General features: G+C 39.5%; 1 protein-coding gene across 1 annotated transcript; it reads left to right on the top strand.

Moving 5' to 3' along the window:
* The first annotated feature begins 6347 nt into the window (after positions 1–6347).
* On the top strand, positions 6348–13911 carry LOC139953536 (uncharacterized). Its single transcript, XM_071952981.1, has 2 exons — positions 6348–6898; positions 11591–13911. The coding sequence occupies exons 1-2, from the start codon at positions 6553–6555 to the stop codon at positions 11767–11769; spliced, it is 525 nt and encodes a 174-aa protein (XP_071809082.1). The 5' UTR covers positions 6348–6552; the 3' UTR covers positions 11770–13911.
* Positions 13912–17714: the final 3803 nt, after the last annotated feature.

Here is a 17714-nt window from a genome sequence, read left to right as displayed (position 1 = left end):
CATTTGGGTGTGGAGTTACCATAGAGCATTTCTACCTCCATGCATAGAGTAGAGTATTTTGATGGGTTTGGTACTGTACCCCAAACCACCCACTCTTAGCATGAGGCCATTTGGGTGTGGAGTTACCATAGAGCATTTCTACCTCCATGCATAGAGTGGAGTATTCTGATGGGTTTGGTACTGTACCCAAAACCACCTACTCTTAGCATGAGACCATTTGGGTGTCGAGTTACCAAAGAGTGGAGTATTTTATGAGTTTGGTACTGTACCCAAAACCACCCACTCTTAGCATGAGGCCATTTGGGTGTGGAGTTACCATAGAGCATTTCTACCTCCATGCATAGAGTGGAGTATTTTGATGGGTTTGGTACTGTACCCAAAACCACCCACTCTAGCGTCATAGGCCAGGCACACCAATCTTATCAGAGTTCAAGCATTTAGGTGTTCATTTACAATATAGTGGAGTAGTTTGATGAAGTGTGGACAGTGCCTAAATCAGTTCACCAAAGGGTTTGGCAATGTTTGTAGTATTAAAAATGTATGGAAATACATATTTAAAAAAGTGGGCCCCGTAAACGTAAACATTTCATTCCTATACCGCTCATCCAATATTTAGGTCATAAGTAATTGATATATTGCGGTAACAACTAACATTGAGGTAATTGACTTCGACCATCATACTACGCACAACTCTATCGATTCATATAAAAAAAAGGACTGAATAAAAACTCAAAATCAGCGATGATTTTATTAAGCTATGTGAAAAAAATGTAAGGGGAACATAATTCAGAAAAGTGATTTTATATAGGCCCTACTTCTTACCAGGGCCAAATGTCATTAAGCAGTTTGAGCAAGGATTAACTAAGCACAAGGTTAGCGAAAGAAGGATAACCAACGAGATTGTCATGCAACATTACATTGGTCGTGACTGGTTCCCAGCTAAACTCAGCTAAGCAGATATATTTGCTTATCAGCACTTGTTTGCTTTAATAATAAAAAATATTTTACCAAACACGGCTATAGGCTTCTGTTATGCCTACCTATGAAGTTCCGCACTCAAATCGCACGTGCAAAGTCATAGGGATCTTTTCGAAACTACGGGCGTCGGTGTGGGCTCGGGCTTGGACTGTGTCCGACCATGGTCCGACTGATTTAAGCCCCAAGGAAAGTGCTTAGTTCTGCTCCAGTAAGCACAAACGTTTGCTTACCATTTTAAAGCAGCTCTATGAAATTGGGCCCTGATGAACAACTGGGCCAAGGTTACGTGCCTGATGCAGTTGCGAGTGAATTATGTCCGAGCATTCTGCTTAAATTCGTCAAAGACAGTCAGGGTTGGATTTCTCGGAGTGTTAGGAAGAGAAAACAGATCAAACCAAATTGTAGGAAATTTAAGAGGGGCCAAGTGGTCGTAATGAGTTGAAACAAAATAGTTATTGACTGAATAATGCTGTCTAAATACTTTTAGCACGCGCAGCACTTTCTTGTTTTTGTTTACTGTTTCGTCCATTGTGAGTCAGTGTAAACAAATCGACAATTCGACAGCAGGGCCAAATTTTATCAAGCATGGGCCCGATTTCTTTTAGATCTGCTCAAGCAGAAAATACTGCTTAAAAATAACTGCTTAGCAATATTGAGCAGGATACCAATTACAAGTCGTACATGTGACATGATATTTTGGCTGGTAACATTCTGGCTAGTATTCTGGTAAGCAAAATTTGGTTGTGCTTAGCTTGTTTTGTGCTTTTTGTGTAAAAAAATTGCCAAGCACAGAGTAGTTTGTCTTAGCAGAAACAGGTTTCAGTGAGCCCAAATTACATTAAGTTTGAATTGTTGTGGCTGGTGCCCTACTCAACTTTTGCTTAACAAAGACATTTTGTCAAGTCTTTATTAATCTCTCTTGGTATATCCCAACATATACAAACAAGAAAAGAAAAACTGTACAAATTTTGACTAAATTATTGGTCCTTGAAGTTGTAAGAGAAAAATTTGAGAAAAATACCATAATTGCACAAAATGTATGTGCTTTCATCAGATGCCGAATAAAAGGGTTTCTAGGCCAGAGGTCTGTTAATTTTGAGTGAGAACCTACCTTTTTATTTTTTCTCAAAATCTAATTACTTCAGAGGGAGCCGTTTCTAACAATGTTATATACTACAAACCTCTCTCCATTGCTCTTTACCAAGTCAGTTTGTATGCTAACATTTTTTTGGACTAATTACAAAAAGTGTTCAGTGCCTCGAATGATTCCGTGAACCGACGCCCATCAGTGTAATTGGAAAATGCTATTAACACACAAATAACACAAATGATATATATATCCCAGTTAGAAAACTGGAGTAAGAGACATCATAAGGAAAATAAAACAAAGCTAATTAATGTTGCAGACGGGCTGTACAGACACCGCCCGAAGAAAGAGCAATAGATAAACAACAAGAATAATAGATTGGCAATCAAAGACAGGGGGAAAAGAGGTAGACAGAGAAGAAGATGGAGAAATGACATCGGGATTTATGCAGAAACAACACGGAGCAGAACTAAAAAATATAAATGAATGTAATTTACATGAGGATGGCTACATCTTAAAGGCACTGGACACTATTGCTCAAAATAATTGTTAGCATAGACACTTACTTTGTAACGAGTAATGGGGAGCTGTTGATAGTATCAAACACTATGAGAAACGGCTCCCTCTGAAGTAACGTAGTTTTTGAGAAAGAAGCAATTTCTCACTAAACTATAAAACAAATTAATTGATTTGGAGATCTCAGTCTCGAATTCAAGCATTATTTTGAAAACATACAACTTGTGTGAGCAAGGGTGTTTTTTTCTCCCATTATTCACTCGCAACTTCGATGACCAATTGAGTCCAAAGTTTCGCAGGTTTGTTATGTTATGCCTATGATGAGATACACCAAGTGAGAATAACTGTTCTTTGACAATTACCAATAGTGTCCGGTGACTTTAAGCATCTCTGTGAAATTTGGCCCTGGGTTCATGCAGGAAATACATGGACCAGAACTAAAAAATATAAATGAGTGCCATTTACATGGGGAGGGCTATACATCTTACACTAAAAAAACACAGCTGAAACTGTAATGATGATGATTATGATAATATTACACAAAAGCCATAATTGGCTTGTTATTGTGTCTCGCCAATCGGTTATGCACCAGTGGATAACCTTGGAACCGACGACTGTATGAAATAAGTTAATCACATTAGTGTCCTTGTCCTAATGAATGTTGTTTCATTTATTTATGTTTTACAGTGTTGTGGTATCAGTTAAAATGAAGTACTTTGTAGTATCAAGCAATGACGAGTACTCGTGTGGTTTTGCACTTAAATATGAAGTTTAGGGCCATCGAGTGAGAGAACAAAATGTCAGAGAATCGAGTCCCTTTATGTATTCTAGTACCCAAGTACAAAGTCCAACAACCAAGTTCCAAGTACTCGGAGATCCAAGTACCAAGTACTTCGATCTGCAAGTACCATGTACTTGAATCTCCGAGTACCAAGTACTTGGATCTCCGAATCCACCAAGCACTTGGATCTCCGAGTACCAAGTACTTCGATCATCCGAGTACCACGTACTTGAATCACCGAGTACCATCAGTACTTGGATGTCCGAGTACCAAGTACTTGGATCATTCGAGTACCAAGTACTTGGATCTTTGACTATCAAGTACTTGGATCTCCAGGTACCAAGTACTTGTATCTCCGAGTACCAAATACTTGGATCTCTGAGATAAGTACTTGAATTTGCCAGTACCAAGTACTTCGGTAGTACCTATATCTCCCAGTACTAAGTACGTGGATCTCCGAGTACCAAGTACTTGCAACTTCAAGTATAACCACAAGTTTACTCGTTCTAACTTAAGACATACCTTAATTTTTTTAATACGAACTCCTACATAGGACTAGTCCTGGTTAGGACTCTCTTTGCGAAATCAACCCCCGTGCCTTTAACCAAATCAACACAGCACGTCACCCTTTAGCCCACCACATGCAGTGCGTGCACACAAAACTATAACTTTTATTCTTGAAAAAGAAACCTAGAAGACACTCTTTGATTAAAAAACTCTCTTCCTTTTGCAAATGTGCCTGCACTTTTCAGAACCACTGTTTGCCGAAAGATCGACTATCTTTCGTGCGTATCAATCACCAACCGTACACACACGCACTTCTAACGCCGTTGAAAAGCCCCCCGTCTCGGGGTTAACCTCACTCTCTGAACACGGTGAGAAACGAGTTACCGGACTTTATTAAGTTCAGCCGCTAATGTTACGGGCTCGCCGCACAGCATAGTAAGTGTTATTTTGTGGGCGAAGATTCAATTTGCTGGGTGAGTATGAGAGCGGCTGCCCGGGTTCGGCTTAGACTCAAAGGGGTAACAGTTTAGAGGAAATTGGGTTCCGTGCTTTATGAAGTTGGTGAAGCGGAACTGGGAGAATTGCGTCTGAGGTCACGCTACTTATTTGGAGGGATGTTTACGTATTAATAATCGAATAATCGAAAACATACTTTAAAGGGCCGTATAATTAAATTACGAACAAAAATCACAAGCAAGACATACAATGGAAGCGTATAGTGGTCGTTCCTTTAGCTCTTGTCAGGGGCTCACCCGAGTGAGCACCGTTGGGTAGACCCAGGGAAGCTAAACGAACGCACCCATAATTTCTGACAGACCTCAATTTCATAATAAGCTAAGCAAAATATATTCAGGATGCCAGTCGCAAATCGTACATGTGACATGCTTTTTAGGCTCACTGGTAACTTTCGCCAAAAAGGAAAATTTTGTAGTAGGCTCACTTAGCGCACTGTTTGTGCTTATAAAATGCCTCTGTTAAATTCGGCCATGTTGTTTCATGGCCACTGTAGCACTGCGTGGGTTTGGGATGTTGAACTGGCCTTGATGTTATTATCGCTGTTTGTAATCAATGTTTATTACAATCGGATATTTATAGTTTCCGGTTTGCAAGGCTGCTCATACCAATGACGTAATAGCTGTAGGCCCCTATGTAAAATGAACCGATCGCCCACGTTCATGGTCCTTTATTGCCCAATGCGCGCCTCGTACCCAGAGCAAGTTTAACCTTGATCATATTCGAATATGACGTAGTTCCACAACAAACATACCACTTATTGGAAGAAGCACTAAAGGCTCTTTTCGAAACCACGGCTTCGGCTTTGGATTCGGCTTTAGGCTCCGTCCTCTCGTCTGAAGCCCGGGAGCACCAGACTGTTGGTCCCCAGGGAGCTGAGATGTTTCAGGGATGAAATAAATGGCTAATCCCACTGACCAGGGGTTTTGGTTCGAATCCCGGTCATGACACTAGTCTAGTGTTCGAGTGAACTAGGCAGTGGTTGAGTAACGCATAATACGATCGTTATAGCCTACAAGAATACTATATCATATTATTTATTCAAGTACCTCAATCAAGAAAGTCACTAATATGAACAATCGTCACTACATCAATTTTAAAGGCACTGGTACACTATTGGTAATTGTCAAAGACCAGTGTTGTCACTTTGTGTATCTCGACATACGCATCAAGTGAAAATTTCGGCTCAATTTGGTCATCGAAGTTGGAAGAGAATACTAAAAGAAAGAAAAACACCACCTTATTTTCAGATGCCTGAAAGGGCTTTAGGCTTGCAGTCTATTAAAATTTAAGTGAAAATTACCTCTTTCTCAAAGAGTAGGTTAATTCATAAGGAGCCATTAATTTCTCACAATGTTTTATACTACCAACATATGCTCATTCAAAGTTATTTGCTAACAACCATTTTGGGTAACAACCAATAGAGCCTTCGACGAACTCGATAATCTTTTTAACATTCGAAATCTCCAACCCCATACTTTTGTAATCACCGAAAGACCACCAAGTATTGAAGATAATAATTCCGAGCCGAATTACTCCAGCATGCTTGTGAAATCTCTTATCACAAGATTGCCGTCATTTTTTCATTTGATCCGGGTTGCTCCTTATCTAAACAAGTTCCGATTTTTTTTCTTTCCGGGAGCGGCTATTTATACATTTCCGGAACTTGCCACTGAAGCACACACTCAGGCAGTCAATGTTAAATAACCAGTGACTATACTAGTAGCATGTCTGTTTTCCGACTCGCTTGCCAGTGACCCATTTACTGCCTTTGACGCAGAAAAAAAAAACCTACTTCTTTTTAGTGTATCTCATCACCGCTGCACCGTTCCGGTGATTTGATTGGCCAACAGCTGCGTGAACGAAAACGTGCCCATGCGCACTGAGTCGTGTTAAGTCGCGCTTCCGTGGCGTTGGCAAGTCCCCGTAAAAGCTTCAAATTGACGGTCGCTCTGATCAGTTGGACATCATGTCATATCACACACGTTGGAATTATCAGTTGAACATTTATACAGAGTGACAACCCGTGTGCATCTATCCTCCCACTACATTGTTTACATCAGCCTTCATCATTCGCAACAGATCCTGTGCAAAGGTTCATCTTCAACGACTCTGAGCCTTTATATATCTTGTACTTGGTTCACAAAACCTCATCATTTTCTTTCTCAGTATGCCAAGTGGAGGAGCGCTTCAACACATCGCCGGCACGCGGCCGGGATTCGCACCCTGCCCATGGCGGGGAACATGGCTTCAGCTAACCCTACAGACCACGTTTCTTGTCTTACTACTCACTACGAGGTACGGGGCTGCCAGACCACCAATTATGGACTACGTTACCGCCGATGAAGTGTCCCACAGGTCGGCAGTGGCGACCCGGTCAGAAGGGATGAGTCTTCGAAGTTTGTGCGACCGTACACAGTCCGTGGAAATGAGAGTTCTTTGCCGACTAACTCAGCAAAGGTCTGGCGGGTGGCTGGACGGTGAAGGCAGAAAGAAACCAATTTCTAAAAGATCAGGTAAGGTTTCAAATCTTACATTTATCTTGTTTTTAAATCTTGCACTTATCTTGTTTTACAATCTCACATTTATCTAAGCTGCAAGTAGAAATATTTTGTCACCTGGAGCTAACATTAACCTGAACAATATACCACTAAATAAGTAGAGCGAACCTCTCGGAAACAAAATTGTGTAATATTGTAATTCAATTGAAAAGGAGCTCCCATGGTATCTGAAACTTAAGCACGCAATATCCCTTACATAAAATTGCAGAGACAGTCTTCAGAGTATTTTAGAGTAGTATTTCGTAAGATCCAACCCCCCTGTTTGTCTTTTCTTGTTTTCAATCCGGAAGTTTTGTTTACCCTAATGTCCGGGAGGTGGTGAGAACCGACCCGAAGCAAGCCGGGGATACGAGCGCAAATCACCCGTACAAGAGGTTTTTTTTTGTTGTTTTTTTTCCTTTTTTTTATACATATTTTTTCTTCAATCAAAACGCACATCGGTTTGTACAATTCAGCACAGAATTATAAACGCAGTGTAGTTGACCATGTTTTGTATAACTGACCAAAACACACTTCCCCACGGTTTTTGTTTAATCTGAAAGTGAAAGGGTTATCAACTACGCCCGTTTTCGTCACTTCGGTTTGCCGCAAGAACACACATGCGCACAATCTCTGTTTTATTTATTCTTAAACAAAATGGTTTGGAGATAATGTTTAAAGGTGGGCACAATTATATTCCTAATTTTGTCTTTAAAAGATTAAATAATTCACGTGGGAATATTGCGCAACGCGATATTTCAAACTTTACCACCTGTTGCTGATATAGAGACGGGAACCAGACACCCATACAACTTTACATACACGAGCGGAATGGTTTTAGTCTGGATTAAGCGCCAGTGCAAATACGACAACAAATTTCAGACAATGTTCGTAAACTTGTCTAGTGTAATTTCTACAATTTAATTTTATATCCACGTATAGAACAGAAGTAAATTTTACATAGGTTTTTGTTTTGACCGAACCAGTAAGTTTGAAATCGTTTACAAATTTATTTTTGTTCACATTTTAAAAGTTTCCACTCGGACGCCAAATTCATTTTGTCAAATGCCTGCCGCACACATTACTTAATTTCATATAACTCCCATATCCCGAATGGAAAAGAAGTCAACTACACAATTTCTTCGCTCAGATCGAACAATTATTTTAAAACCTTTTCCGAACTAACAGGTTTTCACATTTTCAAAATGTTCACTTGAATGCCAAAATTCATTTTCTAAAACAATTGCTGCACGATTTACTTTAGTACAAAAAGCGCATTTCTTAACCATTCCTCTGTGCATAAAGAGGCATGGTCCACCTTGTCCACCTGTAGTGTTTTTGACACTTAGCAGCGAGTCACACAAATCACTATCAATTAGAGTTGATAACCAAGGAATGTTTCAACAACTAATGGGTAAATACTCCCGAAGAATGTTAATCTCTGTGGATTTTCGCGTGTGCCAATTTGAACCCCCTATAGCCAAGGGGAAGGCTGCACAGCGATCTTTCAATGTCCAACCGGTAAATTCCAATGCAACAATAGCTATTAAGTTGCCCGTTTAGGCGCGTGGCGGGTGATGGTATGTCGAGTGCAATGTTTGTTGGTGTATTTTTCACACCCTTTCGAGGTTGGAATGTTAAATAGTCGCAAGACATAATCGCGGGGGGAATGTGGGAAGTAGAAAGGAAATAGATAGCCCCCTTGGCGGGGTGCCGTGATTGACAACTGGGTTATTAGAGCGATAGACGGCCACTGTATTTCCCAAGGCAGTACCCGATTTCAAGAAACGCTAGGATTAATCCTATCTTGAATTAGGACGAGTAGTTAATCCCTCCTCCATGATAACTTGGGACTAATCTTAATGTTTACATGTTACCGTGCAAGGCTATGACTCGTCCCAAGTCCTAATTATCCTAAAGTTAGGAAGAGTTTGGAGTGATCAACGGGTGGCAACTTTACAAAATGAGTACGGGGTAAACGGTGCGCTGTTACGGGGCAGACTTTGCGACAGGGCAGATCACCTTTGGTCAATTTCTTGGCGCACATTTAAATTCACACAAAAATGCTTTGGCATAGCTCATTCCACCACCTTATATCATAAATGGTAAATCAATGTTTTTAGTTATAAACTCATGTTTTGATGTGCAAGTTTAATGGTCTTAAAACACCATCTTAGTAGCATGTCAGCTAATAACATTCTCTACTTTGTCAACAAAAGTCGTATCCAGTAATGCAAGTTACGGCAACTCCCATTCAAATTTATCACAAAAAAGCCAAGACAGTTCTACACATGGAAGACATATACATGGTGTTACCGCAAACAAATATATATTGATACCTCACCATGCAAAGCCTTAAACCCCATAGAACAAGTCAACTTTTACACTTGGACAATTCTCTTGAACACTTGAAAATATTGTACACGCCGTCCCACAGTTACCACGGCAAGAAACTGACGTGTTGGGTAATACCTTCCCCTATTTCAGCTCGCAGCACAACCATGTCAATAATTTCAATTTAATTAAAATGCCACTTAAATTGATTCGCCTGCAGTAAGTGCAACAGCTATGTGCCTTCGCTTGAGCGTAACTTCATAACCAAACCAATTATGGGCGTGGATCTGTCCATGCACACTAACTTAGTTTTATCTCTGTCTCTTTCAAAAATTAAAATTAAAATATTAAAAAATCATACCAGTATCTGGGCCACATCAGTCGGGAGAATTTTTCATAATTGGGAAATGTTATTTTCTAATCGTGTTTTCTTTACCCGGATACTCTACTCTCTTGGGTAAAAAACCTTGAGTTGAGTAAAGGGTTTTTGCTTTAACAATTTTGTCAGGTGAAGAACGAAAATTACATTTATATCATTTGGAATGGAAATAGCTATAAATAAATAATAGTAAAATGTTTATAAGTCCCGATTACAAATGCTTCTGCCATGGTTTGTCACACTCGTTTTTTAAGACTCAGCGATCAAAAGTGATGACCGGCCTATTTCTTTTTAATTATTTTCGGAAACTATAAAAATTGGTATCTTACCAACGCGTAGTTCAAGGTTTTGCGGCACGTTTGTTTTGCATTCTTCGCAAATCACTGCGAAATTAGTGCCCCCATGGACGAAGTCGTTAACACGCAAAGCCTACAAGTGCAAAGTCTGCAGTTTTCATATGGTTTTTGCGAGAAAATACCTCTTGTTTTTGTTTGATTTATTTCATTTTTTAACCGTTGAGCTTGATAATACTAAGAACGGAAGGCTTGCGGAACCAATTTTGAACCAATTCAGAACCGAGAACCGATGTATTCTCAACGTTTGGGTCAGATGTCTTTTTTAACCCTTTTTGATAATCGAGTTTTTTTATCGGTTCATCATTATTTTATGCGTCACGTTCCTTCGGTTCGAGGCTATAAATAGTAAATGAATACGATACCAAAATGGTACCAGACTGTTGACCCTTCCAACATCGGTTTCATTTCTATGATTTGGATAGGGGAAATATGGCTGAACCATTGTCAATGTATATTAACCTCTACATCCACTCCTTCCCAATTTGACCATGTCCTCGCTTCAAAAATGGGGTCACATTTTTCCACCCACGCCTTGCTCGTTTTTTCTCTAGAATAGCTTCAAACGTACCGACACCTTCGCTAATAAAATTACCCTCACTTTGCCCAGAAAACGCTTAGCGAACAGTTCATCATCCATAACGGACGTAAAATTGCTAAACGGAATTCTAATTTGTAGGTCGGCCATTAGCGTTGGAAACTGGAATTGCATGGGGGTGTCTTTTGAGAGCGCCAATAACATGTAAACAAACAACTTCAACCTAGTCGTTGACAGAATTACTGATAAAGGTATTCAATTCCTAGAAAGCCTTAAAGGAACACGTTGCCTTGGATCAGACGACTTGGTCTATAAAAAAGCGTTTGTAACCGTTTGTTATAAAATGCATATGGTTGGAAAGATGTTTTAAAAGTAGAATACAACGATCCACACAAGTTTGCCTCGAAATTGCGTGGTTTTCCTTTAACATTGCGAACTAACACGGTCGGCCATTTATGGGAGTCAAATTGTTGAATCCCATAAATAGCCGACCGTGTTAGTCGACCAGGTAAAAGGAAAACCGTGCAATTCCAAGGTATGTTTGTGTGGATCATTGTATTCTACTTTTACAATATCTTTCTAACCATATCGATTTTATAACAAACGGTTACAAACGCTTTTCAAAGACCAACTCACCGATCCAAGGCAACGTGTTCCTTTAAGGTGCCTGAATACACGCATCTTGCGCACAAGGGTGTTTTTTCTTTCATTATTCTCTCGCAACTTCGATGACCAGAGAATCCGAATTTTTACTGATTTGTTATTTGATGCTTATGTTGGGATACACCCAGTGAGAAGACTAGTCTTTGACAAAATGCCAAAGGACAGGTGTCCAGCCGTCTATTTCAACGAACTCTTCCTCAACTTAGGACTAATCTTAGAACTTAAGACGAGTTTAGTTCTGTATCCGTAGACGCTAGGACGCCATTGAACCCATCCTAAGTTAGGACGAGTAACTCGTCCTAACACGAGATAGGATTAATCCTAGCGTTTCATGAAAAATACAAAAAAATAAGAAAGATTACTAATTTCCCGCCATTTTGTTTTCCTTTTCCCCATTCCAGATGGCTCATCGTTGTCTGCTTTTCAGCGTTTCGTTAGTGAGCTCAAGACGGCGGCCGAACAGAGATCAGACGCCATGCGGGAACTCCAACAACTAAGAGCTATGGGAGTTATCGATGAAAACAACCAAGTCGTCAGGGTACCAAGCGAGACTCGGAACCTTATGGAGCGTCTAGGTTAACCGACAACGGCGAGCTTGTATGTTTTCTTTCAACCTTCGTCGGCTTGGAGTTCTAGATTTAAAAAAAAGGACCGCCTAAAAAAATGTCAGTACAAAGTGACTTTAAACGACAACGGGACTGCACCCGGCTCATGAGTTCAGCCTTTCGCATCGTCGGTGCTGTGACGTCAGAGGAATATAGTTTTAGCCTGTAGAGCAAAGACGTGCTTAATTTATCATAGTGACACTTACGCCCAACAAGGAACTTTACAATGACTTTGCCATGTGCGCATGTCTCCTGTAGGGGTCACGACGCATGCGCACTCACCGGATAGCGTTTGAATCAAATAGTTATTCCCTTCAATTCTTTGAGACTGAAATCACCTCGCGGTTCGCCAAAGCGACACGGGATTTTGTTTTGTCGGCCACCGTAGGTTGTACATTATATTGCTTCATTATTTATACAATTGTTGCCCATGGCAACTGATACGTCATTTATTTCATACGTCATCAGGGAGCGTGTAAATTTATGTATATAGTGCACTACTATTAGTGGCGTAAGTAAAACACGTGTGCCCTATACATTTTTTGTTTCCAAACCTTGCAGAATATGTATATTTTTGGCTTATGTTTTTATTGTGGTGTTCAAGTGCTTTAGAAGTTATTGAAAACGAATAGTTTTAACGCTAAAAGATACAAAATCTGTGTTACAACTCAAAGTATAGACGACCTCAATGACTTATGACGTTTAATGAATGTAGGCTTATTAATGTGTTTAAGTAATATGCTATATAATTGCACTACACCATCGATTTCTAAATCGAGTCAAAAATGGAATCCTTAAAAATAGAATTGAAATTTTTTTGAGGATGGCATTTCTATACTACAGAAGAAAAAAAATCGGCCCGTTAACTACCTTAGCCCCTCCTGTCAGGGTAACATGTACACAAGAACAAGCCTCTCTCTTAGCGACTTGAAATACTTAAACAAAATTCATCTAGAGTTAGATTCTTCTCCTGAAGACAAGCAGAGTATACTTTCCGAAACGTCGAGACCACACCGGGTTTTTTTTCAGAGCCAACATTCCCACAAAAGAGATTCACACAATGGTTGTACCTGCAATTTTACTATTTATTTATTGTTTCTAACTAAGAGTTTGGTATGTTTCCATGTTCATTGTAAGCTTCCGTACATTTGTTAAGTTATGTTAAGCCTTATCCAAGTTGTCAGCTACGGCTATACGACTGTTGCTAAGGATAGCCTTTCTCCATTGGATATACTATGCTTCATCGCAGGATGACATGCAGTCAAAGCCATAGCCGTAGCCGTAACTTTGGACACGGCCTTAAAGGCACAGGACACGTTTGGTAAAAAAAAAAATTGTTGAACAAATTTGTTAGCTTTCAGATGCCTAATAATAGGTTTCAGGCCTGAAGTCTGTTAAGTGATGACGTTTGCACATTTATGTGCACCATGTCATTATAACCAGCTCTCCATTGCCCGTTACCAAATAGGTTTGTATGCTTATTTTTTATTTTTTTGAGTAATTATCAATAGTGACCGGCTAGTGCCATTAAGTACCAACATATGCAACCTCGTACCCATAATGTAGTCCACCGTATCGTCCCTCTCGTTAAAGAAAACGGTGTAGATAAATGGTTCACCCTTGGGAACGAGGTTTCATAAGATGGACAGTTTTATTTATTGTCACCAAAATGTATTCATAAGTTATTCTGGGACCTTCATAATAGACGGGTCATGTCTGGCTCCCTGACGTGTATACTTGGGAATTCAAACACAAATACAAAGTTTTCGGGTAGCATTCTGAACCTGCAATTGACTTTACATTGAAAAACCCATGCGATAAAAGAGGCCACAATGTCCGAAATAGTGTGGTGCGTTTACAATACTGTATTTATTCATATTGCCGGTCAAGGTACCAGATATGCTCATAATTAGAGTGCACTTGAGCCCTTACGTTTAATCAATTTTAAGAGCGTGTATATAATAATGCTATTTTCCGGATATATATATAATATAGATATTTGGTTTTTATCTGCACAAAAAGCTGTATAAATTATTCTAACGAACCGATATAATCGGTTCGAAATATTATATTTTATTTAACTCCCTATTAAAACAATATTTTGCTGCTGAATGTTACTTTTATCTTGTATATTATTTCTTTTCATTTAAAGACACTGGACACCTTCTGTAATCGATCACCAGTCTTCTTACTTGATGTATCTCAAAAAATGCAAAAATAACAAACCTGTGAAAATTTGAATCCAGTTGGCCGATCGTCAAACTTGCGAGAGAATAATTGAAGATGCTTGATTTCTCGAGACCTCAAAATCAAATTCTGAGGTCTCAAACTCAAAATTATTTTAGTGAGAAATAATTTCCTTTTCGAAGACCACGTTACTTCAGAGGGAGCCGTTTCTCAAAATGTTTGTTTTACTATCAACACCTATCCATTGATCACTAACAAGTAAGTTTTTATTCTAGCAATTATTTTGAGCAAACACCAATACAGTAGTATCCAGTTCCTGTAAGGTTAATTTTAATTTAACATTATTCTTACTTTTGGATTGCCTTGCTCTCGCTAACGAACACATGCATTTTCTCAGTTGACTCTTGTAACTGCATTTTGTGCCACCGTCTAGTTGTTTGTGATTTAAAATATCACATTCCATAACATTTCCCCCACAATCAAAATGGACGCTCCAGGAATGACGTCATTTTGTTTACATGTACTTTTCTATAAAAGTATAAAAGAGTATATTTTAATAATGTCCACCAGTACTGCGCGAGGAAAAAGATAGTTTTAAGGACGTTTTTATTTTCCTTTAAACATAATTCATGTTAAGTTTCCCGTGTCTCAGTATAGACGTGAGTTCAGGTCGTTCGTGTTTAAGTAGCACATTTGACTTGAGTGTGAAAATTACCGCATTCAACGACTAGATTTCAAGTCTATAGGTACGTTTTCCGTTTCCCCTTTTTCGCATCGCTGTGTAAAACTGCACGAATGGTGTTCTGTTTGGCCAGCTTTCGTCTCCCATATTATTTTGTCCGCATGTAGACGACAGTTGTTTAGGCGCCAACATTGAAAACCAAATTTGTTCAAAGTTAATATGTCGTCGACTGTACTAAATGACACATCTTTTTACCCATGTTTTCTGTTGCCGATGATCGACAAACAACGGTGTGGTTTCCCCCCACGTAGCGACCGAGCTTGCTTATTAAAAACTGTTGTTTATACATAATAAGAAAGACGTTTTTCCCCAAAAACTATCGTGGCATAAGGCGGAAGTTTGAAGGGGGAAATAGCATATTTGCAGAAGATTCTCAACCCCGAAACTCAATTCCTTAATGGAATTATATTTGTAAGTAATATTAGGCCGGGCCTACCGTGCCGCGTGTCATTTATGATGTCATGATGATGATGCCAACGGTCAAAATGTGGCACCGAAAATCCCTGCCGATGAAAGGCCCTTTCGCACCCTCCAAAACCGCCCTGAAATCACGCCAGGGTAGAGTTTTCACCGTAAACACCACTTCATTATTGGTGATGTAGCACGCCGCGTCCCCTTAACACATTTAACTGCCGCAAATTGAATAAAATTCTACAAGTCGATGTGTTACTTGATCGCCATTATGCCCTGTTTTTCTGGTGTGCCTGACAGACTGTGCACTTTTACCTCGAGCTGTAGATTGACTGAAAAAGCCTCAACGCACAATATACGTCCGTAAATAGTGTGCCCAATGAAAGTGCATTTCTGTCATATAATACGTGAAAAAAAGTTTCACTATCTCTAGCAAGCAGTAAATCTATCACAACGGTTGAGTTACAAATCTCGCCAACCTCACTCTACCGACAGAAACTAGACCCGTCAAATGTTGTCATTTTCCCCGCCGGCGAGTCGAGAGGACGCGTGCACCAAGACCAAATTGTAGTAAACAATTATAAGCAAGTTTTCAAACGCCCAAGGGGGCCATTAACAGTTTAGGGGAGAAAAAGTTGCATTTTGTAAAAGTCATCTATTTTTATTTGATAATGTTCTGACCCTTAGAACCTGTCTGTAGGCCTAAACACGTAACTATTGACATAATGACGTGGAAACATGTTTTCATGTACTGACAAAGCGTATATAAATAGAATAACTATTAAACCACTAAGCATCTGAAATAACTTAACATTTGACTCAAATTGGTGTTTTCTTGTATTTGTCTGTAATGCCGCCATTTTGATTTTCGGTGGTCAGGAGCAATCAGTCTTGTTCCCTGTGTACAACAGCATTAATGACCACATGTTCGTCATTAAGGCCGAAAAGGGTTCTGACTTTTCCAAATCCCGAGTCCAGCCTTGGTTCGGTTGCAATAGTATAAAGAACTAAAGATTGACTCACTCTTACAAAAAGGTCAGCTGACATGACGTCATAAGGACGCAATCGAATTTGCTTGCGCCATTTTAGGACCATTTTCGAAAACACGGTTTGGGCTTCTAGCTCTATATCAGTTGTTTGGAGATATGTGCACTGCCCTCATAAGGGGTATCAATCTGGCAGACGAAGTCGCAACCCATTAAAAGCCGGGGTTTTGAGAAGGGAAGTTTTAAAAGTTGCGATACAACCATAGACCGAAAGCCGGAAATGTGTTTCAAGTAACAAACATAACGCACCGAAATGGTGCCATGTAAAGTTGTTTAGTTCGAATGTGGCTCAAAATACAGCAATCTTCAGGAAAAAATCTTGAACATTTGAATTCAATCGACTTTATCGGCAAATCAATTAAGCTGATGTGCAGCAAAAGCTGTGACCCCTTGATCTACACTGGTTTGAAATGAAGATGTTATAAGCTGACGACGATGGGGTCACAAGAGGGCGCATGTGATCGTTCACAGGAGCAAATCATTTCATTTCAGAAGCTTTCAAATTTCATTCTATGGAGCGATTCGGTTTTCATGTTAGTTATTCTTTAATTTCAATCAAAGTTGATGGGTGGACTGTTATCATGATTTGGGGTTAAACAAAGACAGTTTACTTTTGGGACTCGAACCAACGAACTCCAGATTAAATACGACGTGAAATAACCCCGTGCGCTTATAAAAAAAAAAAGAGAGGTTCGGCTGGTATTCCTGGTTTTGATTGGCAGCATATTTAATTTAGCCACACAGCACCTTTTGCATGGTGCTAAGGTTAGGTGCTATACGGTCTCATACTGCAAACGATAGTCCCATATACCTTGCAGGAAAAACTGAAGTTAAAGCGCCTTGGACGTCACTAAATGACGGATAAGAAGCAAATTTTAATATCGTTGTGTATATCGTATTGTGTACTTAAAAGATTAAACAAAAGGCTCTCTATACAAAATATTAATTAGTTACAATCTTCAAGCGAACGCAAACGGCCACAGGCCTAACAACCCATAAGTGCATTGGTTAACCTTCGGCCATTAGGAAACGCCCCCCTTCCGTCCAAACTATAAACACAAGGATTTCAAACTTTCTATTATCCGGTGTGTCCAGACTTTAAAACCATAAAATGGAGACAATACCGTCCGGTTGTCAAACCGCTAAAGTACTTCGGACATGTCCTGTACCGGTAGCCTACTTTTAGGTATGTCCGGTTGGGAACACCAAGAGGCAATGGTCAATGGGGTGGGGCAGTTTTTTCTGCAGTTTATATTTGCAATCCTTAACAATTTTCCTGATATCTTTTAATAAAGGACTAAATTTTTTAAACGATTTAAGAAGCTGGACACATTTTGGTAGCTGTCAAAGACCAGTATTCCCACTTGGTGTATCCCAAATCAATATGCATAAAGTACCAAACCAGTGAAAATTTGGGCTCAATTGGTAATTAATGTTGAGAATAATGAAAGAAAAAACACCATTAACGAATGCGCAAACTTATGCTTGCAGATGCATATTATTATTTAAAGGAACACGTTGCCTTCAGATTTCA

This window comes from Asterias amurensis, chromosome 22 (assembly GCF_032118995.1).
Source record: "Asterias amurensis chromosome 22, ASM3211899v1".
NCBI classification, from domain to species: Eukaryota; Metazoa; Echinodermata; class Asteroidea; order Forcipulatida; family Asteriidae; genus Asterias; species Asterias amurensis.
The sequence above is the reverse complement of the archived record's forward strand: the minus strand, read 5'-3'. Positions and strand labels throughout refer to the sequence as shown.